The sequence below is a fragment of the Stenella coeruleoalba genome (assembly GCF_951394435.1).
Source record: "Stenella coeruleoalba genome assembly, chromosome: 3".
NCBI classification, from domain to species: Eukaryota; Metazoa; Chordata; class Mammalia; order Artiodactyla; family Delphinidae; genus Stenella; species Stenella coeruleoalba.
The window spans coordinates 122,174,697-122,201,588 of record NC_137148.1 but is presented as its reverse complement, the minus strand read 5'-3'; the positions used below and the strand labels follow the sequence as shown (position 1 = coordinate 122,201,588).

General features: G+C 36.2%; 1 protein-coding gene across 1 annotated transcript in view; it reads left to right on the top strand.

Moving 5' to 3' along the window:
• LARS1 (leucyl-tRNA synthetase 1) overlaps positions 1-26,892 on the top strand; it is a 72,148-nt gene that overhangs the window by 32,363 nt on the left and 12,893 nt on the right. The window contains exons 16-30 of the mRNA XM_079915706.1: positions 2,756-2,841; positions 2,931-2,996; positions 3,087-3,169; positions 3,809-3,947; positions 4,647-4,859; positions 6,492-6,549; positions 8,837-8,900; positions 12,231-12,414; positions 16,167-16,257; positions 17,491-17,631; positions 19,035-19,175; positions 19,436-19,546; positions 21,763-21,873; positions 24,161-24,265; positions 25,515-25,610. Of these exons, the coding sequence (XP_079771832.1) occupies positions 2,756-2,841; positions 2,931-2,996; positions 3,087-3,169; positions 3,809-3,947; positions 4,647-4,859; positions 6,492-6,549; positions 8,837-8,900; positions 12,231-12,414; positions 16,167-16,257; positions 17,491-17,631; positions 19,035-19,175; positions 19,436-19,546; positions 21,763-21,873; positions 24,161-24,265; positions 25,515-25,610 (1,689 nt within the window). The remainder of the gene's footprint in view (positions 1-2,755; positions 2,842-2,930; positions 2,997-3,086; positions 3,170-3,808; positions 3,948-4,646; positions 4,860-6,491; positions 6,550-8,836; positions 8,901-12,230; positions 12,415-16,166; positions 16,258-17,490; positions 17,632-19,034; positions 19,176-19,435; positions 19,547-21,762; positions 21,874-24,160; positions 24,266-25,514; positions 25,611-26,892) is intronic.

Here is a 26,892-nt window from a genome sequence, read left to right as displayed (position 1 = left end):
CTTGAATGCCTGGGTGTAGGATTCTGGGTTGGAAATAATTTTCCCTTAAAAATTTGAAGGCCATTACCCATGGTGTTCTGGTTCAGTGATGCTGTTGAGAAGTCCGAAACCATTCTGGTAATAATGGATCTTTTATAAGTGACCTGTGTCTCCACTGTTCCCTGCACTGCCCCCCACCATGCCAAAGCTTATAGAATCTTCTCTTTTCTTCCAGTATTTTGAAATTTCATGAAGATTTATTTTGGTGTAGGTCAGTTTTCATTCATTCTTCTGGCTGTATGCTGGGCTCCTTCAATCTGGAAACTTATGTTCTCCAATTTTGGGAAAATTTCTTGACTTTTTTGTTTAATTATTTTATCCCTTTCCATTCTTTATTTTTGCTCTCTGAATTCTTATTATTCAGATATTGGATCTCTTAGACTCTGAAAGTTCTTTTGCTCTTCTATCTGGGGGAGTCCCTCACCTTTTTCTTCCTGTGAGTTTTTGTTCGTTTGTTTACTGTTTTTTTTTTTTTTTTTGTGGTACGCGGGCCTCTCACTGTTGTAGCCTCTCCCATTGTGGAGCACAGGCTCCGGACGCGCAGGCTCAGTGGCCATGGCTCACAGGCCCAGCCGCTCCGCGGCATGTGGGATCTTCCTGGACTGGGGCACAAACCCGTGTCCCCTGCATCGACAGGCGGAGTCTCAACCACTGCGCCACCAGGGAAGCCCTTCTGTGTTTTTTATATCTGCTACTTGTGTGCTTGTGTGTGTGTGTATAAATAAATGTTTCTAAGAATTCATTAAAATTTTTTTCTTTGTGTGGAAAATTTCAAATTTATGAAAAAATGGAGTAGTATAATGAATTCTTATGTACCTCTTACCCAGCTTCAGCATTTACCAACTCAGAGCCAGTTTAAGAGCTTATTGTTATCTGATCCTTTTTTTATAGGATGCCGCTATTCTTGTTTCAGGGGTATGAAACTTTAATCTCTTATTAATCTGAGGAAGACTATTGGTATTTAAGAGTGGGTACAAAAAGATGATTGGAACCTTTTTGGATATGGGTAGGGCTTGTCTCTGGGCTTCGCTGGGAGAGATCTGGAAGGTCCATTTGGACCTTAGGGAGACCTGATGTTAGCCTTGATGTTAATTAGGGCTTCTTGGTTTGTTAGATTCCCCTCAGAAGATTCTTCAGTTTCCGGTTTAAACGGTCTAAACTAACTGAGCATTCTGGGAGCTAAATGGTGGAAGATTACTAGGTTGGGTTCCAACACCCAATGTGCTGACTTTCACTTAATCCCTCTTTTTCACTATGATACCCATACCCTCAACTTCATCCTCTGGTTGACTCTCTTTTGTCCTCTCCAGAGAGTAAACCTTCACTGTTCTGCTGGCATAGGAAGGGGCAGTTGCCTGTCTGCATGGTGTGGGATTAGGGTGTCTGGGGTTCTAACTTCTTGAAAAGACTTCAGTTAGTCCCCCTGTTTCCAGTCTCACGTTACCTCCTCTTCCAGAACTATCTTGTGCCACAAATCCTGAGTCTTTTTGGAGGTTCTGTAATGCAAACTGAATTGCTTTTCAGCCTTCTCTTCTGTGGGCTTAGGATTCAGCTAGCTTCCTTTGATCTGCTAATACAATTGTCACTCATTTTACTTTTTAGTTTCCAAAATTTGGTTGATGTTATTTCTTCTCCCATTCTTGTTGTCTTTGTAGCTTCATACCATTAAGACAAAAAAAGCCTCTTTGTTGTTATTTTGTTAGAATTTTGAGAGGGAGCAGAGTTAATTAAGTGTCTGTTTTTAATTTACCATCTTTAAACCAAAGTCCTACCTATTTAAGTTCAGTGTGAAGAACTTGCATTAAGAACACAGAGCAATGAATCATTTTTTGAATAATAATGCTGAATTTTATTTTTAAAAATTATCCTAGCCTAATAAGTTTGGGATTATAATACATTAAAAGATATTTGTATTTTTTTCTAAAAGTAAAATTTATGGTCAGTTTTCTAGTGGGAATTTTTCATGATGCTATAAATCTTTAGTAAAAGTATTTTCTGTGTTTAATTTTTGTGCATCTCTTTTTTTTTAAAGGCAGTGGTTCTGTGCATCTATTTTCTTTATATATATATATATATGTATAAACATCTTTATTGGGGTATAATTGCTTTATAATGGTGTGTTAGTTTCTGCTTTATAACAAAGTGAATCAGTTATACATATACATATGTTCCCATATCTCTTGCATCTCCATCCCTCCCACCCTCCCTATCCCTCCCCTCCAGGCGGTCACAAAGTACGGAGCTGACCTCCCTGTGCTATGCGGCTGCTTCCCACTAGCTATCTACCTTACGTTTGGTAGTGTATATATGTCCATGCCTCTCTCTCGCTTTGTCACAGCTCACCCTTCCCCCTCCCCATATCCTCCTCTTTATATTTTTATTATAACAAGAATAAAAGGCTGCCCTAGGCAGCCTAACCTTCAAACCATAGCATTAGAAACTGTTAAACATCTTTCACTCTGAAAAGGAATAAGCTGTACCTAGAGAAGGTGGTGATCCATTTGATGAAGGTGCACGCCTTTTCAGAAGCAAGTGTTATACAGAAAGAAAAGCACATAACTTCTACCCTGGGAAGAGGGAAGACATAATGAAAACCTGGGGTTTTGGTTATGGGTGGTAGAGCATTTTTTTTTCTAAAATGTTACTTTTCTTTTCCTTGAGGAATAGAGATTGCCTTGACATAATATCTGATATATTTTTATTTACTTCCGTTTAGGGAGATGCATATATTTACATGGAACCAGAGAAACAAGTTATGTCCAGGTCTTCAGATGAATGCGTCGTGGCCCTGTGTGACCAGTGGTTAGTTTTTCTTATAGCAAGAAGAAATTTCCTTCTGTCACTTTGCTTATCCTTGACTTTTTTTTTTTAATCAATTCGTCCACCCCCAGGTACTTGGATTATGGAGAAGAGAACTGGAAAAAACAGACATCCCAGTGCTTGAAGAACCTGGAAACGTAAGATGGGAGAAAGTGATAGGGAAGGAGATGAGAAACAGGGAAGACAATGAAGCTGGAGAGAGATACTTTATCTTCTACTCTCTCCAGGTTCTGTGAGGAGACCAGGAGGAATTTTGAAGCTACCTTAGATTGGCTGCAAGAGCATGCTTGCTCAAGAACTTATGGCTTAGGTAAGCAAACTTCAAAATTTTCTGTTTGAATGACTTTGCCAGTTACACAGCAAATTAAAACTTCACCTTTTTTTCTTCTCTTCCAGTGTGTTTCTGAATTGGAAGTGAGAGGTTTTGGTTAGAGGGTGAAGGAAACTAGGATGTGGTCCCTTACCATCTACCTGGTGGTAGAAGTATCTAATGCCCATATAGCTTTTTTTTTTTTTTTTTTTTTTTTTTGCGATACGTGGGCCTCTCACTGTTGTGGCCTCTCCCGTTGCGGAGCACAGGCTCTGGACGCGCAGGCTCAGCGGCCATGGCTCACGGGCCCAGCCGCTCCGCGGCATGTGGGATCTTCCTGGATCGGGGCACGAACCCGCGTCCCCTGTATCGGCAGGCGGACTCTCAACCACTGCGCCACCAAGGAAGCCCCCATATAGGTTTTATGATGCAGTTTCTTTTTAATAGAAAGTTTCTAGTGCTTCAACCATTTTGTTTTTTTTATTTACTGTTTTATTTATATTAATTATTCAAGTAAACTTAAGAACCTAAATAAGTAGCTTTGTCAGTGCTATAGACCTGCTCTTAAAAATGTGAATTTTGTAGATGAAGTGTCTCTTAGGTTCCTCATGCATTAATTATCTTCTTTTTATCTCACAGGTACTCGTCTGCCGTGGGATGAGCAGTGGCTGATTGAATCACTCTCTGACTCCACTATTTACATGGCATTTTACACAGTTGCACATCTGTTGCAGGGAGGTAACTTGCGTGGACAGACAGAGTCTCCACTGGGCATCAGGTTGGTAAATGGATAAGGGGAAGGAATGTAATTTGTTAGCATGAGGTGATCTTTTGATTTATGTATTGAAAATTCTTTCTTTTTTGTTTTAAAATGTATTTTATTTTTATTTATTTTTGGCTGTGTTGGGTCTTTGTTGCTGCACTTGGGCTTTCTCTAGTTGTGGTGAGCGGGAGCTGCTCTTCATTGCATTGCGCAGGCTTCTCATTGCGGTGGCTTCTCTTGTTGCGGAGCATGGGCTCTAGGCGCATGGGCTTCAGTAGTTGTGGCTCACGGGCTCTAGAGCACAGGTTCAGTAGTTGTGGCTCACGGGCTTAGTTGTTCTGTGGCACGTGGGATCTTCCTGGACCAGGGCTCAAACCCGTGTCCCCTGCTTTGGCAGGCAGGCTCTTAACCACTGCGCCACCAGGGAAGCCAGAAAATTCTTTCTAATAATTAGTTTTTATAAGAATTCATTTAGTGGAATTTTGTCATGATGTTTTTGCTTTTTTTTCATTGAACTGAGAAAGAAAGTAGTAAATAGTCCCTGCTCTATTATCCATTCTTCATTCTTACGGGAGTCTGTTGACCTCATTTGTTACTGTAAAACATTAAGAAAGTGTTTCCTACTTCATGGTTGGATTAGAATGCTGATTTTTTGAAAGAAATTATATATATATATATAGTTGTTGTTTGTTTGTTTCTTTTATTTTAATACAGACCACAGCAGATGACCAAGGAAGTTTGGGATTATGTTTTCTTCAAGGAGGCTCCATTTCCTAAAACTCAGATCCCAAAGGAAAAATTAGATCAGTTAAAGCAGGAATTTGAGTTCTGGTACCCTGTGGATCTTCGAGCCTCTGGCAAGGATCTTATTCCAAATCATCTTTCATATTTCCTTTATAATCATGTGGCTATGTGGCCAGAAGAAAGGTGAGTGCCAAAAAAGATGCAGACTAAATTTATTGATTATTGACAAGGGTGCCTTGTGGCTTCAAATATATAGATGTTATTGTGGGGGGGTATAGTTAGATTTAACAGTTACATTCTTTTTCTTATATTAAATGTACTGAAGGAGAAAGCACACCTCCTCCTATCTGTTATATCCAGAAATCTTCGTACCTACCTTGGGCCACCAAAGCATGTCACATTTCAGGTACTCTGTCAGTAATTCCCTTGACCTGTTACATGACTCATTTGACCTGTTAGATGCTGGGATAAAGGCGATTTCAGACAACCTAGGACATTAGAATGGGAAGGAAACATCCCTTTAGAGCTGAGAGCCCCAAGGTTCCAGCATTAAGTAGTGATGTTCTGACTAGAATCTGGGTCAAAGATGCATTTGTTAATACCATGTGCTCAAGAGTAATCCTTCTATCATCTTCCCTCTTGATCCAGACATGTCTCTGTGCCTTTTCCTCCGGTCCTCAAGTAGCTGAAGAAACAAACCCCTTCCACTGTTCAAATTTTATTTTGTAAAACCAAAGCAATCTCATGGGACTTTTTGTATTTAGGATGAGATTGCATTTAGAATGAGATTACATTTTCTTTCTCAAGAATAAAAGGGAGATTTTGAAGAAGAGGAATAAAATAAATATGATGTGGTTCTTGTCATCCAGTTATTTTTCTCTGTTGGTTAAAATGTATTTTTGGAGATACCAGGTGTCTCAGAAGTACTTGTTAGTAATATAATTGAATATTTATCCCCTTGCATCAAGTTTTGGACATGTATTAGGGTTTTAAAAATTAAAGATAAGTAGTAGCTTCAAGTGCTTTTGTCAGACACTCTTCTAATCACTTTTAGTAACTCGTGTAATTTTCACTACAACTTTTCGAGGAAGGTCTGTAATATCCTCGTTTTTACGGACAAGGAACCTTCGTGAGGCATAGAGAGCTCAAAATGACTTACCCAGAGTTACCCAGCAATGGCAGAACCAGGATGCAGAACCCAGCAGTCTGGCTCCAGAACTCTTGCTCTTAACATTACCCTCTACATGATCTCATTGTTAGAATGAATGAATGAGATGTACATAGTTCGAAAATTCAAACAGCTCATAAAGGTACAAAGTTAAAAGTGAACTTTCACCCTTTTCCCTGTATTAGTCTATTTCCCAAAGCTCATCACTGCTACTGCTTTCTTGTGACTTCTTCTGGAAAATGTGTGTATGCATATACCAGCAGCAGATATCTATACTTGTTTATTTTTAATTTATACAAAGATGCCACATTATAGACAGTATTCTGTCTCTTGTTTTTTCCTTGTAATAGTATATTTCTAAGATCTTTTTATTTATATATATATAGCTGTGCCTGTATTTTAAAAATAGTTAACGTAGTATTTCATTGTATTCCTGTACCATAGTTTATATCAATATAACCAGTCCTTTACTAATGGATACTTTCCTTGTTTTCATTGGTTTCCTGTTATGAACAGGACTCAATTAATATCCCTGCACATTTGCCTTAGCAATCTTTTATGAATCTTTTAGCATTTACCTCAAATTTTTAAGCCTAAACCATAATCTTTAAGTTTTATTTTCTATCTTTAAACATTTTCCTGTCAAGTGATAAATGGCCTGTAGCTGTGAGAGCAAATGGACATCTCCTCCTCAACTCTGAGAAGGTAAGGCTCATTGCCTCTTGAAAGGTTAAAATGCTACAGAAAAGTTTTTCAGATTTAGGATGTTGTACTTTTTAAAGAAATAAAGAATGTGAAAATCAGAGAGTTAAATATCTTCCATTTAAAATGTTTAGGACTACCAGCGTAAATGAGAAGTTTATTTTAAAATTGAGTGAGTGGAGTAGATAGTATTAGTTGAGAGGTGGGATGGGGAAAACTTCCCTATTATAACATTTGTATTAGAGTGGCAAAGGGTGACACAAATTTTTACGGGACGAGAGAGAGAAAGGGACAGGAAATGTAAAGATCTAGCATTGTGACCCAACAATATCTTTCTCATTAAGTTGAGAAAATAATTTGGTGGTTTTTGCTTTATACTGTGACTGGCCACTAAATTAGAATAATAGAATTTTGGAGTTTATAGGATTTTAAAATGTCATTTAATGCTTCTTTCCAAATGGTATCTCTCTCCTCATACTACTGCAACTTCCCTTTTTCATTACCACTACTAATATATTCAATATATGATTTTTTTTATGCTACATAAGACTTCACCTAATTATTCAATATCCTCACCAGGAATTATGCCAACCTCTTGACAAGCCCTTGTTTGCCCCATGATGCTTTTGTGTACATTAGAAAGGGGCACCCTTCCTCAACTAAACAAAAAAAATTAAGTTACAATATTATTTATTTCTCATTAATAACAATTGTAATAAGTTGGATTTGTTCCAACCAGTGAATCTTGCTACATCTGATGGAATATTAATGGTAAAAGAATATTCATTGCTATAGGTATGTCATAATGAAAATAGTTATAGATTTAAACGTAGCAGATGATATGAATTGCAAAATGAGATGTTATTTTTTACCAGTGTCCTAATATTGAAAGGGAATAAAAAAGTTCATGTAAGGTAACCTGTACATTAGGCTGAAAAATAGCTATTTTATAGATTTTGTTAAATCAACAAGGACTTCGGGCCTCTCACTGTTGTGGCCTCTCCCGTTGCGGAGCACAGGCTCCGGACGTGCAGGCTCAGCGGCCATGGCTCACAGACCCAGCCGATCCGCGGCATGTGGGATCTTTCCGGGCCGGGGCACGAACCTGTGTCCCCTGCATCAGCAGGCAGACTCCCAACCACTGCGCCACCAGGGAAGCCCCAACAAGGACTTTTGATTATCAAACTCATTTGTTCTTTGTAGGACAAAGTGAACCATATATGTATTTATATATATGTATGTGTATATATGGGTGTATGTATATGTGAGTATATAAATAGGAATCCTGTTATAACATGACATTTCCTTTGGTCTCCACATTGTTGTGCTATATGTACATTATACTCATTTTATTAGAACAAAATATTTTACTGCCATATAATAGAAAATTGATAGAATGACCACCTCTCTTTGGTATCAGCAAAGTTACAAAAACATAAACATTTTTTAAATAGTAAAGATTGCTAGGCTGGGCACAGTTCCTCCTTAGTTGTGCTGCCTTCAGGCAGAGCACAACTTGAGTAGCCAGTTGTGACCCTAATGACAGGAGGTTCCCTAAAACCCTAATTTTGACCTCATGAGCTTGTCCATTCATTTCTGAATGACTCTAATTGCTATAAAGCTCTTCTGTGTTTTTTTTTAATTTTTCTTTCATTTATTTATTTTGGCTGCGTTTGGTCTTCGTTGCTGTGCGCGGGCTTTCTCTAGTTGTAGCAAGTGGGGCTTTCTCTAGTTGCAGCAACTCTTGGTTGAGGCGCAAGCTTCTCATTGCGGTGGCTTCTCTTATTGCAGAGCACGGGCTCTAGGCGCGCGGGCTCCATAGTTGTGGCGCACGGGCTTAGTTGCTCCGCGGCATGTGGGATCTTCCTGGACCAGGGCTCGAACCTATGTCCCCTGCATTGGCAGGTGGATTCTTAACCACTGCACCACCAGGGAAGCCCTAAAGCTCTTCTTTATGACCAGCTGAAGTATTCCAGAGTTATAGTGGAATCATCCATGTGTGTAAACCAATTCCCAAGGGACAGTATTGGTTAATGGAAAGAGCCGTGGACTGAGTATCAGACTGGAGATGCTGTCCTAGCTTTGTCACTGACTAGATTAGTGACTCAGACAAGTCACTTCAGTTTTCTCCTCTATAAAGTTAGTATAAGGTATCTTTTCCTTTCCATGCTTCTGATCCTTTTGGTTTTTATCTGATTGTGGCCAACCTATTTAATTTGATGTGGCTGATTTGGTTTATTTTATTTATATATACTCTTACTAATGCCTGATCATTGACTTTCTCTTTCAGATGTCAAAATCCACAGGCAACTTCCTCACTTTGACCCAAGCTCTTGACAAATATTCAGCCGATGGTGAGTATGCTTTTTTGTTATTGCTGTTGCATAGTGTCCAGTTCTCCTCATATTACAGAAGGCAAGTTAGCATTGTTGTTTCAGTTTCATTGCTTTTCTCTTTCGCTTTTACCGGTACTTTAAAATATTCATGTTTTCTTTGTGTACAGGAACGTAATTTTTAAAACATAAGAATTGCTGATCTGATCTGTTTAGGAACAGATTTAAGCTAAGATTATTAGTCTTCTTTCAAAGGAAACTCACTGTAAGTGCTACCTGGTTTGTTCCTAATTTCATGCTACTTCTAAGATTAAAGAGTTGGTTTGTAGGGGGACTTCCCTGGAGGTCCAGTGGTTAGGACTTCGCCTTCCAATGCAGGGGGTGCAGGTTCGATCCCTGGTCGGGGAGCTAAGATCCCACATGCCTTGCGGCCAAAAAACCAAAACATAGAAGAGAAGCAACGTTGTAACAAATTCAATAAAGAGTTTAAAAATGGTCCACATCAAAAAAAAAAAAATCTTAAAGAAAAAAAATAGTTGGTTTGTAGAGATGTTAAGTATGTAGGAACCTTTTTCAAAGTATTTCCTCCATATTTGGTATACATATAAGTGACTTGAACCTAGGAGCATTATTTCTTCAAAAAATATGTTTTCTCTGGCCTCATTACTATTCCATTTAACTGTTACTTTGTCAAGAGAAGAAATGCACTGTCTAACCTGAAAGAACCAGTCATTTCTTATGTAATCCAGTCTTTGGTCATCATGGCTGATCATTTGCTGATCATGGCTACTATAGTTTGAGAGTGCACTGAAGGGGTTGGGGAAGAACTAACCTAAGTTACTTAGAAAAACAGTATTTTGACTGAACACAGTAAGGCAAAAAGAACTGTGCACAAATACTGTAGTTATTTTCTTTTAAAGAGGTGTAGATTAGCAATTCTGAAACTTTTATGGGTTTACTGGGATTTAACAAATAAATATATTATAGATGAGAGCTCATTGTCAGAAGCTATAAATAGGTCAAGAGGAAATGCTAGAATGAACCCTGTGGTGTTGGATTGGAATTGGCAACATCAATATGAACTCACAGGTTTTATTTTACATACAGATATAAAAATAAACATAGATTAATGTGTGGGTTAGTATACATGCATTTATTTTCCTAGTTCTTTCTGCTGAGAGAGCCCATGGGTAATGAAACACCTGGCATTGAGATCTTGGTTTCCAAATACCATTCTCCAATAAAAGGAACTAGGGTTCCTAGGAGAAGGGTTGATTTGAGGGCTGGAGTAGGGAACATACAAGATGAGCATGGAACATTTTATGATGCCAGAAAGTAAGGAAATGTTTAAAAAAGGATGGGGACAGTTTGAAAGGGCACAGGAGTCAACCTGACGGGGCTCCCAATTGTCCACGCTAGAGCAGTTTAGGAAACAAAGTAAATAATGATAGTATTGAATTATAACCCAGTGAATAAATTAAATATTTATGAATCCATATGAATGTATAGTAATAATTGAATAAATAAATAAGTGGAGTAGGGACTGTTCTTCCTTTCAGAAGAATTCCAAGTAATAAAGTAGAAGGACTGAGTGAAATATAAAATCACCATTAGACAAACATCATAGTAATATTGTCACAGACAAGATCCATCAGTGGTTGCCAAAATAAATGGGTGAAAGTTTAAAAAAAAAAAAGATTATTTGCATATTCTCAGAGTATCTCTCCCAAGATATTTCTTAATCACAAAGGGAAAAACAGTAACTTTACAGTGGAGAAACTTGGCAGACAGTCTACCTGACCAAGTGAGGAAGGTTTGCACTTTAGAGTTGCTTAGGTTTGTACTTTAGAGTTGCTTAGTCCTGGTGTATTTTTAAGTTTTCTTTTTTTTCCTCATTACCTACCTCCCTGATAATGATGCACTGAGAAAGGCACACAGCATCACTTTTGTGATATTCTTGCCAGAGGTTCATAACATCAGTTTAATCATGAGAAAACATCAGACAAACCCAAGTTGGGAGAAATTCTATTAAATACCTGACTACTGTTCATCAGAAGTCAAGGTCCAGGACAGACTGAGAAACTGTCACAGATTTGAAGAGACCAAGGAGATACAACAGTCAAATGCAAGGTGGGATTCTGGATTGGATCCTAGAACAGAGAAGGATATTAGAGGAAGCACTGGTGAAATTTGAATAAACTCTGTAGTTCAGTTAATAGTATCATACTAATGTTAACTTCCTGCTTTTGAAACTGTGGTTATGTAAGCTGTTAACATTAAGAGAGTCCGGTAGATGGTATATGTTTATTCTCATCTTTGGCATCTTTTCTGTAACTGTAAAATTACTTCAATATAAAAAGTTAAAAAAATGTGTTCAGCTTCTTGTGTATTGTAAAAGATGTTTAATGCATACATAACTTGATGTTACATATTCTCATCTCCTCCTTTAAGGCGCAGATGGTAGCATATACCCTACATACTGTTTTGAAATTTGCCTTCTTCACTTAGTTCGTATTTGAGATCACTTCATGTTGATACACAAGAGTTACCTCACTCTTTTACAGCAATATAGTCTTCCATTGCAAGGATGTCCTGTAATTTACTTAGACTCTTATTGATGATTTTTTCAATATTTTAGAATGGAAGATTTTGGTTGAAAAGTTGTATTTCGTTAGTAGGAAAGTTGGAAGAATCTGCTTTTAGGACTAAGAAAATCTGTATTTGTGCACATAAGGCACTTCTGTGTGTTCTTTTTTTTTTGTGGTATGCAGACCTCTCACTGTTGTGGCCTCTCCCGTTGCGGAGCACAGGCTCCGGATGCGCAGGCTCAGCAAGCCATGGCTCACGGGCCCAGCCGCTCCGCGGCATGTGGGATCTTCCTGGTCCGGGGCACGAACCTGTGTCCCCTGCATCGGCAGGTGGACTCTCAACCACTGCGCCACCAGGGGAGCCCACTTCTGTGTGTTCTTATTGCATTAAAATACAATAATATTTTGCTACCTATAAATGAGGCTGAGATGTTGATAGGGATATCTTTCCCCAGTTTAGCATTTTTTCCCTCTGCCTCATTAAAGATCACTTTATCTCATTAACTCAACATGCCTGAGAAGAAACACATATTGATGCTAAGTGTATGCAAATCAATACAGAAAATTCAGATATTTTAGCAACATCATTATGGATTCTACTTTTGGTGATCTTTATTTTTGCTGTTGATATATGCAGTCCTTTAAAGCGTTTGTTATTTCTTAATTTATATGTAGGCTTGGCAGTGTACTCAACTGGATACGTAGTTGATATGCAGTAACCTCATTTTTAAATCATCGATTGATTTTTTTTTTCTTCTTCCAGGAATGCGCTTGGCTCTGGCTGATGCTGGTGACACTGTTGAAGATGCTAACTTTGTGGAAACCATGGCAGATGCAGGTATTCTCCGTCTGTACACCTGGGTGGAATGGGTGAAAGAAATGGTTGCCAACTGGGATAGCCTAAGAAGTGGTCCTGCCAACACCTTCAATGATAGAGTTTTCGCCAGGTAATCTATGGACCCCAACCACTTTGTACTTTAGAGTTGCTTAGTCCTGCTGTATTTTTAAGTTTTCTTTTCTTTCCTTATTAAATAAATTAGATGTTAATAATAACTACTATTCGCTGAAAGCTTACTTGTGCCAGGTACTATGCTAATTACTTTGCATCCATTATCTGATTTTAGCCTTCTAGCAATTTTATATGATAAAGATATTATTAGCTCTATTTTATAGTTAAAAAAATTGAAGCTTAGAAAAATGAAGTATTTCATTAAATGTCTCAAAGCTGGTAATTTCAGACTTGGGATATGAATTTGTTTCTGTCTCCAAAGCCCATTCTCATGACCATTTTACCATGCTGTCTTGCATTAGAGGAGGGTGGAATGGTTAAAGGAAAAGTAGGTTAAAGGGAAAGAATTGTCTTTTCTTTTTTCCTTCAAAAAACATTTATCAATCTTTTTGTATCAGAAACATCCGAAGCACTGGTATTACAAAGATGAATAAGACTTGATCCTTCATTGTAGTCTAGCAGGAGAGAAAAACACTTACCCAACCAATTATAAGTGCAATAGTAGGGATAGAGGGAAATTAGAGGAGATGGCATGTGAGTTCTGGGTTTCTTGAAAAGTAAACCTAATTTTTGAAGGAGAGGAGAAAGCCATGGAAAGAGTATGGTATTTATTTGAAGTGTACAGTATGTGGAGGGCAGAAGTAGGAGATCAAACAAGTTGGGGCCATATTAGGCCAAATTATGAAGGGCCTGAGGGTAGTGTAAGGAATATATTTTTAATCCAATGTCAGTTGTTTAAAATGCAACAATTAAACCTGACTACAGCCTTAGTAAAGCTATTTTCATGTTGCATTTTGGGCTTCTTAATAAAGTTTCCATCAAGGAATTTTTTTGTTTGTTTTTTTAATTTTTGAATTTTATTTTATTTATTTTTTTATACAGCAGGTTCTTAATAGTCATCAATTTTATACACATCAGTGTATACATGTCAATCCCAATCTCCGAGGTCAGCACACCACCACCCTATCCCCGCCACTTTCCTCCTTGGTGTCCATACATTTGTTCTCTACATCTGTGTCTCAACTTCTGCCCTGCAAACTGGCTCATCTGTACCATTTTTCTAGGCTCCACATATATGTGTTAATATACGATATTTATTTTTCTCTTTCTGACTTAACTTCACTCTGTATGACAGTCTCTAGATCCATTCACGTCTCAACAAATGACCCAATTTCGTTCCTTTTTATGGCTGAGTAATATTGCATTGTATATATGTACCACAACTTCTTTATCCATTCGTCTGTCGATGGGCATTTAGGTTGCTTCCATGACCTGGCTATAGTAAATAGTGCTGCAATACATATTGGGGTGCATGTGTGTTTTTGAATTATGGTTTTCTTTGGGTATATGCCCAGTAGTGGGATTGCTGGATCATATGCTAATTCTATTTTTAGTTTTTTAAGGAACCTCCATACTGTTCTCTGTAGTGGCTGTATCAATTTACATTCCCACCAACAGTGCAAGAGGGTTCCCTTTTCTCCACACCCTCTCCAGCATTTGTTGTTTGTAGATATTCTGATGATGCCCAGTGCAAGAGGGTTCCCTTTTCTCCACACCCTCTCCAGCATTTGTTGTTTGTAGATATTCTGATGATGCCCATTCTAACTGGTGTGAGGTGATACCTCATTGTACTTTTGATTTGCCTTTCTCTAATCATTAGTGATGTTGAGCAGCTTTTCGTGTGCTTCTTGGCCATCTGTATGTCTTCTTTGGAGATATGTCTATTTAGGTCTTCTGCTCATTTTTGGATTGGGTTGTTTGTTTTTTTAATATTGAGCTGTATGAGCTCTTTATATATTTTGGAGATTAATCCTTTGTCCGTTGATTTGTTTGCAAATATTTTCTCCCATCCTGAGGGTTGTTTTTTCGTCTTGTTTATGGTTTGCTTTGCTGTGCAAAAGCTTTGACGTTTCATTAGCTCCCATTTGTTTATTTTTGTTTTTATTTCCATTACTCTAGGAGGTGGATCAGAAAAGATCTTGCTGTGATTTATGTCAAAGAGTGTTCTGCCTATGTTTTCCTCTAAGAGTTTCGTAGTGTCCAGTCTTACATTTAGGTCTCTAACGCATTTTGAGTTTATTTTTGTGTGTGTTGTTAGGGAGTGTTCTAATTTCATTCTTTTACATGCAGCTGTCCAGTTTTCCCAACACCACTTATTGAAGAGACTGTCTTTTCTCCATTGTATATCCTTGCCTCCTTTGTCATAGATTAGTTGACCATAGGTGTGTGGGTTTATCTCTGAGCTTTTATCTTGTTCCATTGATCTGTGTTTCTGTTTTTGTGCCAGTACCGTATTGTCTTGATTACTGTAGCTTTGTAGTATAGTCTGAAGTCAGGGAGTCTGATTCCTCCAGCTCCGTTTATTTCTCTCAAGACTGCTTTGACTATTTGGGGTCTTTTGTGTCTCCATACAAATTTTAATATTTTTTGTTTTAGTTCTGTAAAAAATGCCATTGGTAATGTGATAGGGATTGCATTGAATCTGTAGATTGCTTTGGCTAGTATAGTCATTTTCACAATATTGATTCTTCCAGTTCAAGAACATGGTATATCTCTCCATCAGTTGGTATCCTCTTTAATTTCTTTCATCAGTGTCTTATAGTTTTCTGCATACAGGTCTTTTGTCTCCCTAGGTAGGTTTATTCCTAGGTCTTGTATTCTTTTTGTTGCAATGGTAAATGGGAGCGTTTCCTTAATTTCTCTTTCAGATTTTTCATCATTAGTGTATAGGAATGCAAGAGATTTCTGTGTATTAATTTTGTATCCTGCAACTTTACCAAATTCATTGATTAGCTCTAGTAGTTTTCTGGTGGCATCTTTAGGATTCTCTATGTGTAGTATCATGTCATCTGCAAACAATGACAGTTTTACTTCTTCTTTTCCGATTTGTATTCCTTTTATTTCTTTTTCTTCTCTGATTGCCGTGGCTAGGACTTCCAAAACTATGTTGAATAACAGTGGTGAGAGTGGACATCCTTATCTTCTTGTTCCTGATCTTAGAGGAAATGCTTTGAGTTTTTCACCATTGAGAATGATGTTGGCTGTGGGTTTGTCGTATATGGCCTTTATTATGTTGAGGTAGGTTCCCTCTATGGCCACTTTCTGGAGTTTTTTTGTCATAAACGGGTGTTGAATTTTGTCAAAAGCTTTTTCTGCCTCTATTAGGATGATCATATGGTTTTTCTTCTTCAATTTGTTAATATGGTGTATCACATTGATTGATTTGCGTATATTGAAGAATCCTTGCATCCCTGGGATAAATCCCACTTGATCATAGTGTATGATCCTTTTAATGTGTTTTTGGATTCTGTTTGCTGGTATTTTGTTGAGGAATTTTGCATCTATATTCATCAGTGATATTAATCTGTAATTTTCTTTTTTTGTAGTATCTTTGTCTGGTTTTGGTATCAGGGTGACCATCAAGGAATTTTTAAACAAGCATGTGGTTAACTGTGTTTTCATAAACAGGAGCCCTAAGTAGTGTTACGACAACACTCAAGAGTGGATAGACAGTGCGAGGCTGCAGTGGTCAGTTTTGAGGAATACAAAGATGGTTTTGTGGTTGAGCAGTCTTAAATGTTTCATGCATTGTTCTCATTTTAATGTTTATTAGTATGTGTGAAAGTTTTTTATACCTATATATATGTACTTGCCTTTAAACTCAATTACCTTTTTTTTCCTATTCAATAGTGAAATGAATGCAGGCATTATAAAAACAGATCAAAACTATGAAAAGATGATGTTTAAAGAAGCTTTGAAAACAGGGTTTTTTGAGTTTCAGGTAGGCTATTCTTTTCGTAGCTATAAAATACGTCAGTGTCAATATGATGTATTTCTTGTTTTTTCCCCTCCTGCTGTAGCATTATAACTCATCTTAAGTGGAGACTGAAAATTTGTAAAATATTCAATACATTGTGATTTTAAATAGTTTTCTTGGGTACTTTTTGTATTATGTCTCTTTAATATAAGTAATTCTATTCCTAGTTGAGCTGTGGGTTAATAAAGAGGTTAAATCTAAAAATTAGACACATTTTCCAGGAAAACATTTTAAAGTTGATAAAAAACAAAGGCATAATTGTAACTAATTGCTATTAGTTTGAAAGCAAACATTTTCTGAGGTTTTCCACAAGGTGTCAGCATATCCTCAAGTTTGGCAGTTCAAGTGCTGAAAGTAAAAATGTAGCTTTCCTCAGTCAGTTTTGTAAAATATCACATTGGGATTTATGTAACTTGGTTTTCAGAGATGTGATTAAATAAGGATAAGTGCTGAGCATAGCAGTGTGTCATATTTACAGCCTTTTTGATGCTATTAATACATGCTACTGAGCATTCACCCTTAGTACACAGTTTAAATTGTTCATCTTTTATGTCCATTGCAAAATGTCTTTTTCAGATTTTCTTGAGAATCAGTATAAAACTGCATTATCCTTTTGTTAGGATTGATTTACTTTTTTTTTTTCTGAAAAACAGGGCTAAGTGAACATTTATTTGATTTTAGAATTGAAAAAAGATTTCCTAATCATAAAAACAAAAGAAAGGAATAATCAAAAAAGTTCTGATGAATTTGCCAACATAGATAAGAAAATCATAACTGAAATCATCTTAAAAATACACAGTTAACTGGAAAATTATTTACAGTCTGTATTTCAGGATTTTGACAAGCCCATCAAAAAAATACTAATGGCCCAAAGAACAATTACCAAAGGACATGAACAAACAACGCCCCCCAAAGAACCCTAAATGGCTAAGAAATGCTTAAAAAGAAATGCTTAATAGCAAAGATTATCAAAGATGTATAAATATAAACAATTTATTGTTTTTAACCTAAGGATTGATACACATTTATTTTCAGGTTGTTAAAAATAAAGTAAAACCTTTACTAAAGTTTATTATGGAATTTTAAAAGACTAAATACTTAAAAATGCATTAAAACAGAGATACTGAGTTTTTTTCCCTATAATTTTATTTTAAAGAAGTGGGGGACAGAAATGGTAAATAACTCCAAATTTTGTAGGCTGCGAAAGATAAGTACCGTGAATTGGCCATAGAAGGGATGCACCGAGACCTCGTGTTCCGGTTTATTGAAGTTCAGACACTTCTTTTGGCTCCATTCTGTCCTCATTTGTGTGAGCACATCTGGACACTCCTGGGAAAGGTAACTTTATGCATTTAAGATGTTCTGGGTGGTTTTGATTTGGGCCTCATTAAATAAATGTTGGGATAATAATGTGACTTAAGAGAGAAAGACTGAAAATGAGTATTTCAAGAATAATATTGGGTTCATTATCTCATAATTATTACAGCACTTAAATTGAAGCTACATCGGGTATATATGCCTTAATTTATACACACACGGTGTATATATTTAATCTTATTTTATTAAAAATTTTTAAAAAATATATTTATTTTATTTATTTATTTTTGGCTGTGTTGGGTCTTCGTTGCTGTGCATGGGCTTTCTCTAGTTGCGGCGAGTGGGGGCTACCCTTCATTATGGTGTGTGGGCTTCTCATTGTGGTGGCTTGTCTCGTTGCAGAGCACGGGCTCTGGGCACGCGGGCTTCAGTAGTGGCACGTGGCCTTAGTAGTTGTGGCTCGCAGGCTCTAGAGCACAGGCTCAGTAGTTGTGGCACACAGGCTTAGTTGCTCCGTGGCATGTGGGGTCTTCCCAGACCAGGGCTCAAACCTGTGTCCTCTGCATTGGCAGGTGGATTCTTAACCACTGTGCCACCGGGGAGGCCCCCCCCCTTTTTTTTAATTTTTAAAAAATTTATTTATTTTTATTGTATATATTTTAATAATGTGACTTTGTGCGTGTTGTTTATCACCTAATTCTTATTAGGAAATGTTATAATGTATTTGAATACACGTATAACTAATACTGTTTTCTCAACTGTTTGTTTAGAAAGGTGAAAATACTGAGAAAGACGTAAATAACTGTTATGAGCTGCTTATAAACAAAGATAGAAGTGTATACTTGCATAGATATTCTTGTTTTATATAAAATTCCTGGCATATATAGGGCTGCATATTCAGGGATTTTATATTAGCATTCTTACTGTGAAGATAAATTTATTTCTCCCAGGCTTACAGATAAACAGATTGGCTGGTTTAATAACTCCTTTCCAGCATTATTAGCCAAGCTCTTTTGTATTTTTCAATGTGTGAACAATGCAAAAATGTGCTCATGATATATATTCCAAATAGCCATACTTTCAGTACTGGATGTATTAGTAGGATAAAAACTGAGAGTATGCATAATTTATATAACAAAGATTAAATTTAGGCAAATTAGCATTACATAATTTTCTTTGAAAGTGAGCATATGTGTGTGGGTATCAATATGCTTGTACAAATGGATGCTAATTAAGAATGTAGAGTCAGACTTCACAGCTTGAATTCTAGGGAACATTAGATCAGGGTCTGTGGACGCGTGTTATGTGTAGTCAGGTTTGAACTTTGAGCACACAGTTACACACCATGTCTTGGTATGAAACTGTAACCAAGAATCATAAAATAGTTGTGTTGTCTAATCTCACTGAACCTTTTTTTTTTAAAGCCTGACTCAGTTATGAATGCTTCATGGCCTCTGGCAGGTCCTGTGGATGAAAGCTTGATACGCTCCTCTCAGTATCTCATGGAAGTAGCACATGACCTTAGATTGCGACTCAAGAACTATATGATACCAGCTAAAGGGAAGGTGAAGTCTTTTTTTTTTTTTTAATGTCATTCCTTAAAAGTTATTGGTCAAATAACATTTAATAGTAATGAAAATAAAGACAACTTTCCTTAGGGCCATTTTCATTGCTAATGTAGGGCTATTTTCATTTCTAATGCAGTTCTATTGTATGCATATTTTTTAAGTTAAAGGCAGTAGTGCTATATACTGGGAGAGGGTTCTTTCATTTTTGGTGTATATGAAAGTGATTAAATGTTTTTTTTCTTTCTTCTGCCCTGTAGAAGACTGACAAGCAGCTCCCTCAGAAGCCTTCACATTGCACCATCTATGTGGCGAAGAACTATCCGTCTTGGCAACATATCACCCTGTCAGTTCTGCGTCATCACTTTGAGGTGACGTTCTCAATAGACTCCCACCCCACCTCACCCCAGCAGTGTCGTGTTCTGCCTATGCTGCTTTTGTTTTTAGGATGTTGGCAATGTCTAGGGGAAGAAAGACAGGCAGCTTTGTTTAATTACCTTTACACATGGAATGCCATTTGTTATCCTTGGTGGCTCTTAAATGGATGCCGAGGATGCCGAGGGAAAAGCTGTTTTTCATCATTTCTGAAACTTTCATAAAAAAATACTAGATCTAGTTGTATGTAATCAGAAGGTGTGGGACTTTTTCATATGTGTGGTTAAAATTATGAAGCAAAAGGGCTGAGTTTGCATTTTGGATTTGTTGTGCCTTGAACACTGGCATTCATGACGGCTTAACGTTATTATGTTTGAAAAAATTTGAAGCTTGGCTCTTGAGTAATTTAAAAGAAAATGTCCAATTTGGTAATTACCCATAGAAATGGAGAGTTTGATGTTGTGTTTTTGATTGTCAGGTAAATAGCTATTAAATATGATAGTTGTATTTAAAGGGAACTCAATATTTAAACTTAGTTCTAGGTTTTCCTAGAGAAAAAAATTCACCTTCCTTTTTCCTTTTACATTCAAAATGTGGAAACAAAGTATATGTTGTAGAATTTTTGCTCAGGTTATAAGCAACAGTTATTGGTGGACAGAAACCATTAAGGCACACTTTAAAAAGAGAAAGAAAGAGAGAGACCAAATAGGGATTATGGCCAAAGCATAAAGTGGTAATATAAAGGAAAAATCCTTAGCTTTGATTTTCTAGACCTTTATTGGAATTTTGCCTCAGTACTTTTCATGGTTAACCAAGAAATACTCAGAAGAACTTTTATATTTGTAAGATTTAATGGAAAGAGAAGAGCAAGTATTTTTGTATTCTACAATATGTGAACCTGTTTTTATGGAGAACTACCTCTTCCTTCAATTGCGTTTGATAGAAATGGAGTGTAGCTTTTAGAATCTGCTTGCAGATTTTTGACTTATGGTAAGTAAAAGAGTAAAAGCTACTTTGGTAGTTAGAAAAATGAAATTTTGCCTCAGTGGCGTATATATTCATACCAGCATTTTCAAGGAAGCAGAAGAACCGAATATGGTATGTAATGTCCCAGATATTAAAAAATTAATCACCACTGTTCTTTTAGAAGTTATATTTTTACTTATATTTATTGACTAGATTACATAGTTTGAAATCAACATCATCTATTGGCATTATTTGGAATGACCAGCTTCCTTTAAAATTTTCATTTGTTTTCATCCAAAAGAACTAAAAGAATGTCAGTTTATAATCAACAAGAATGTTCTTACGTTCAATATGGCACCTTTTTCGTGACATAAGGAAAAAAGCGTGTGTTCCACCCTCTCCTTTTTCTTATGTATTTCAAAGCAACGTATTGGCAAGTGGAGAAAATATTTTTTCCTATGTACTCTAGTAAAGGTTAGAATTGAAAGTAAATAGATTATTGGAAATCTTACTGTATGTTACTTTTCTTTTAGATTTATTCCCAACCCTTGGCTTTGGTGTGATTCTTTTACAATAAGGAGAAAATAGGTCACCCAAAAGTCTGGAAAGGCCGCTTACTTTATTTCTCCTCTATTGATGTTCGCACGAGTGAATTTAAATTCAGGCAGCTTATTTGGGACTGTGTGCATATTAATGCTTATGATATAGATATTTATTTTTGGTAGATAGAAATTATATTATTTTTAACAGGTTGATAGTTAGAGATTCTTTTTTCACATTTGTGGTAACAATTTATAAGGCAGAGTGTTCAAAAGCAGACATTATAATACATCTTATATGATAGTTGTATAGTTTTCATTTTGATGTGACTAATGAAATGCTTTGAGAAGTTTGAAGTTTGAAGACAAATAGGATTTTTATAAGACCATTTTATCACTAGATAAGATCTAATGTTACAATCCTAGAGTATCATTAGTGTAAGGGAAAATTAAATATTTCAGCATCATGCACATGCTTTTCTCCTTTACCCGAAAAAACATGTGTCCTTTGAATTTAGAGGAAAGAGGAGACTCCTTTCTGTATTATTCATTTACCTTTCACTTCCCTGTGATGCTAGAGGCTGCACCTTCTTGTGCTGCTCTCTAGCAGATTGGTAGAGGCCACCATTTCATGTCTGGCTACATCTACTATCCTATATTATCTTTAAAATATTTTTCTTCACATTCGTCTCCCACTCTTTTTTTAGACCAACAGTGGAAAATTGCCTGATAACAAGGTCATTGCTAGTGAACTAGTCAATTTGCCAGAATTGAAGAAATACATGAAGAAAGTGATGCCATTTGTCGCCATGATTAAGGTAAGCTGTGGACCTTGTGCAGCTGTGACCACATGGGTAATGGTTAGATAGGATAGTAGAAGTAAGAGGAACACTTTGGGCACAGTCTCCCCCAAGAAATCTGCTAAAATAGCACTTTTCAATCAGTGGTTGTGGAAATGAGTGATCAGATTTGGGATTTACCTGTGGAATTGCCGAGTGTGTGAAATATATGTATTGTGGAAGAAAAATTGGTTGAGAATTACTGCACTAAATGATTCTCTTCATATTCTACCTTCTCTTCTTTTCACTTTAAGGAGGAAACAGTCTTTTAGCTTACATTGGGGTATTTTTACTAGATCCTATTCCTGGAACAAGATTCTACATTTGTACAGGTTTAGCTTAACGGGATAAACGTTGTTCATAGTGGTTAGATCAGGGTTTCTCAACAATGGCTCTATGTGTATTTTAGGCTGGATAGTTCTTGGTTGTGGGAGGCTGTACTGTGCACTATAGGGTGTTTAGCAGTGTCCTTGGCTTCTACCCACTGGATGCCAGTAGAATTTCTCCCTCCCCTACTCAAGTTATGACAACCAAAAATGCCTCCATACATTGCCAAATATCTCCTGGTAGCAAAATCAGTCCCCCACCATAGCTCCCCCATTGAGAATCTTTGGGTTAAACTCTTAGTCTTTTTCATATATATAACTGATCTGGAGGATTTCCTGACAAAGAGAAACAGAAAGAAGACTGTATATTGCTTAAGATCTCAGACTCTGGGGGCAGACAAATCTTGGCCCAAATCCTGTTTTCTGTCACTTTTTAATTTGGAGGACTTAGACAAATCACTTAAATTCTGTGGGCCACAATGTTTTTCATCTATAAAATAGGAAATTAATAGAACCTACCTTTTAGGAGTGCTGTGAGGAGTAAATGAATTAATACACATAATACATTTTAATACTACCTGTCAAAAAGTAGGCTCAGTACATTTTTAAGAAAATGTATATCAGTGTCTTCCAGCCTGCTAAACATGTAATGGTTATTCTTATACTTTAGATTAATTATTGAATCTTGTGGGCTACAGATACCTGCCTGATAAGAGACCAAAACTCTTAGCTTGTCTTGTATTGGAGTAGATTGTGTTCTTAGGAAAGCGTTTTAATTCTCCTAGAACCAGAGTCAACTGTCTGAGCCTTATGGTATTTGAAGTTTCAGAAATAATTTAAAATCATGGCTTGACCTACAATAATAAGTTATATTTGCTGGTATGCTCATAATTCATTGGTTCCCAGCTAGTGCCATTGGTCATAATGTCAGATCCATTGTCAATATGGGGAAATCAACAAAATATCCCATTGTTGGTTGCAGAGGCAATTAATTTTGGTGACATGCTTTATAGAATCCAGTGAAACTGATTTTAAATGATGTTAGATTCAAAGGTTGGCTTTTTGAAAAACCAGTGTTAGATTTTTTGAGTAGTAAAATATTTTTTCAGTAATATTGGTATTACTTGGTATTATGAGGCAAATTAGTGGTTGAAACTTTGAAAAGTGTTTAATAAATCTGGGAATAAGAAAAGGGTTTTCTAGCACCTCATGGGAAAAGAAACAACTTGGATGGTAAATGAAGGTAGTGAATATTAAGAATCATGTCAGGTCACTTTCATGTAAGTGAAACATGTTCTAGGCAGTTAACTGTATTTGTGCTTATGAACTTAGGTCTTGAAGGTTACATCTTGAGCAGCAAATATTGATATTTAATGTTAAAATTAAGAATAAGAAATGGTTTTTTATATGTCGCAGGATTATCTGAGTACCCATATAATCTGACTTTTAAAAAAATTTTTAAATTTATAGGAATGTTTTGTTTGGTTATTATTAATTCACTGTTTCTTGAAATAGCTTTACAGATGTGGTATCTTGGGAACATATAATTTAATTTATTTTATTTTATTTGTTACCTGAAGGGGTATTTTAAGACATTTGTTTGATTCCTTGTCAAAGTGAGTTCTTTGGATTTGCATATAAAGTCAGGGTAAATTAACAATGATGAAATCATATTTCTTTTATAAATCTGAAAACCTTGTCCTTCTAGTCTCTTCAGTGCTGTCTTAATCTTATCATACTTTAAATGATAATTACTCTCAGCGAGTAATTTCATTAGCGAACAAACATAGATAAGGGAAACCATGAGTCCAAGGCCTTTCCTTTAACTGTTCAAATTTGAAGATATTATCACTTGAGACACTGATTGCTTTGGGAGAAATATGTTCTTTTCATCATATTCGTAATGTGATTTTGTTTTTCAAAACCATTTTGGCTGCTAGGAAAATCTGGAGAAGATGGGACCTCGTGTTCTGGATTTGCAATTAGAATTTGATGAACAGGCAGTGCTCATGGAGAATATAGTCTATCTGACCAATTCCCTTGAGGTAAGAGGGGCCTGGGATTATAACAACTAGTTAACTATCGTAAACAGTCCAGTTCTTTAGTTTTATAATAAACCTTTTTATAAACTTCATCTTCTATGTTTAGTACCTTTGCCAAATATATTTTGGGGGGAAAGAGAATGGGTGGTATAGAAGTTACAGGAAGAGGAAATGATCTGTTCTCTTATTTCACTTATCAGTTATTCTATTCCTAAAATACTAACTGTATATGCCTGGATTTCCTCTCAAAATTATCCGTAAAAAAAAATTAGGAGACGCCTTATATTCAAATGCTTTCAAAATCTCTCATATTATGGGGTATTCTGGATTGCTTTTTTTCCCCCCTCCCTTTAAGACCTCAGAATCACAGATTTGGATTAATTAGAATCCTTGATTCATTATATATGATCAGTGGTCCATGTTTGGCCCTGTTTTTTTTTCTTAATTAGTAATATAATCACCATCCATGAATCTACTGCCCAACTCAGGAACTAGAACATCACCAGTAGCTTTCACATATCTGAGTTTCTCCCCATTCCATCTTCCTGCCCCACTGACAATTTAATATATAGATTCTAAAAATGCTGTCTCTCATTCACCTTAGGCAGAAGGAAAGATAATTTTCTATAGGAAATTGTGTTAGAGGATTCAAAAAGTGGTTCTAGTAATAATGAAAACACTAATATAAAAAAGTACAGGTTTCGAGTTTGAATAAAATTGTCTTATGAAATACAGGAATGGAAGAAATAAGCATTTTATGTCATGTAATTATAAATGTGTTAATAAAGTAAGTATTAGTAGACATCTATTTTATGTATATTTCTAAATGTTCATATATACTCATGGAGGTCAAAAAACTTCTTGGATATTTACACTGGGACAATGGGAACACTTTATTTAGGGTCATCTTGTATTCAGGTATATGCAATTTGCTACATTTCTGAGTTTTTCCATTTATTTGAGTGAAAGCCTTTTATACTGATTTTTGTTTTAGGCAGCAGGTAGATGCCAGATTTCCTGATAGAAGATGGTAAACATGACTATATAAATAACATACTATGAGGCATCTAACATGAGTGTTAAATACTTGATGATAGGTTTCATATAATGTTTATATGGAAAATAATAAAACTGCACAGGCCATTTTATGATAAGTGGAGAACTTGGTTTTGCTCTTTGGTGAAATGAGGTGATGACTAATTCCAATCATATTAAGTGATACTAATGACTTCCATCTTTCCCCTCTACTTAGCTAGAACACATAGAAGTCAAGTTTGCCTCTGAAGCAGAAGATAAAGTCAGGGAAGATTGCTGTCCTGGGAAACCACTTAATGTTTTTAGAACAGAAGTAAGTTGAAAGAATCTCACTGAATCATTGCATTTTAGAGCTGGAAGAGACCTTAGAGAGCTTTACACCTAAAACCATCATTTTAACGATGGAAAGAAGTGAGGTCCAGAGAAGTTAAATGATTAGCTTGGCTTAGGCCACTTAGTTGGTTAGTAGTGGGTCTGGATTTGAGGTCCTCTAATTCCCTGGTTAATGCAGCCCTCACTTTTCCTTACTCTACTATCACAGGTAGCATCAGATGTTGATTGTGATTTTAAAAATAAGAATATGGTTTTCAAAACCTGACTTAAAAAAAAAGATAGTGGACATTGAAATGTGAAACTTCTTTAAACAGTGAAAAGGAGCTTTCATATTTCAGATGAGTTTTGGTTTAGTAATGGTATTCAAGACTTTTGGTTTCTGGCATAAACCAGATTGATGCATCATTTCCCATTATACTGGAAATGCTTTTTTAATTTCTTAGTTTTTGACCATTACTGGTGAAGATAAATAGGTTTTGAAGTTTGGGGAGATTTTATTTATTAACTCTTAAAGAATCCATTCAGAATGGCAGCATTTGGTAAAGTTCACTGGAGTGCCATTGTGAGAGTCCATAAAATGCCCTACTTTTCTTGATAAGCAGAGGACTTACATATATCCTGCCACTTTTACCACATTTAATTGAAAATGCAGCAAGCAGAAGAAGTCTATTTTGAAAGAATGAAGTAATCATGATCATGCAGACCTCCTAAATTTATCATCAGATTATAAATAGTCTCATTACATTAAGATATGGTGGCTTTTAAAAGTACAGTCATTTGGGCCATGAATATAGGTACATGAAATAGTTTTCCCCATACAAATATGTTTATTTCAAGCTTCTTTCAAGCATTCCATTAAGCTACTATGTATTTAAGTTTCATAAGGCTCAGTTGACTTTTTCCATTTAAAATAATGAGCAAGTTCTTTAACTATATCGTTTATATTATGTGGGAGTTAGTATGTCATAGAAATGAGTTTATTCTCAGTAAAGATGAGACTCTGCCTCTTACTAGCTATGTGACCTTGGGTTACTTTGTTAATCTTTCTGGTTCTCAGCTTTTCATCTGTGAAAAAGGGTCTTAAGGAACTGCCTTTCAGGATACAGGAATAATGTCTATAAAGTGCTTCGTACAGTGTCTGGTACATAGTAGGAATTCAATAAATGGTGGTAGTTTTAGAAGAGAAAATAGAATTATTGTTTTTATCCATCATCCGTATTGATATGTGTACTCATAGTCATTTTTACCTAGGCATTTGGTTA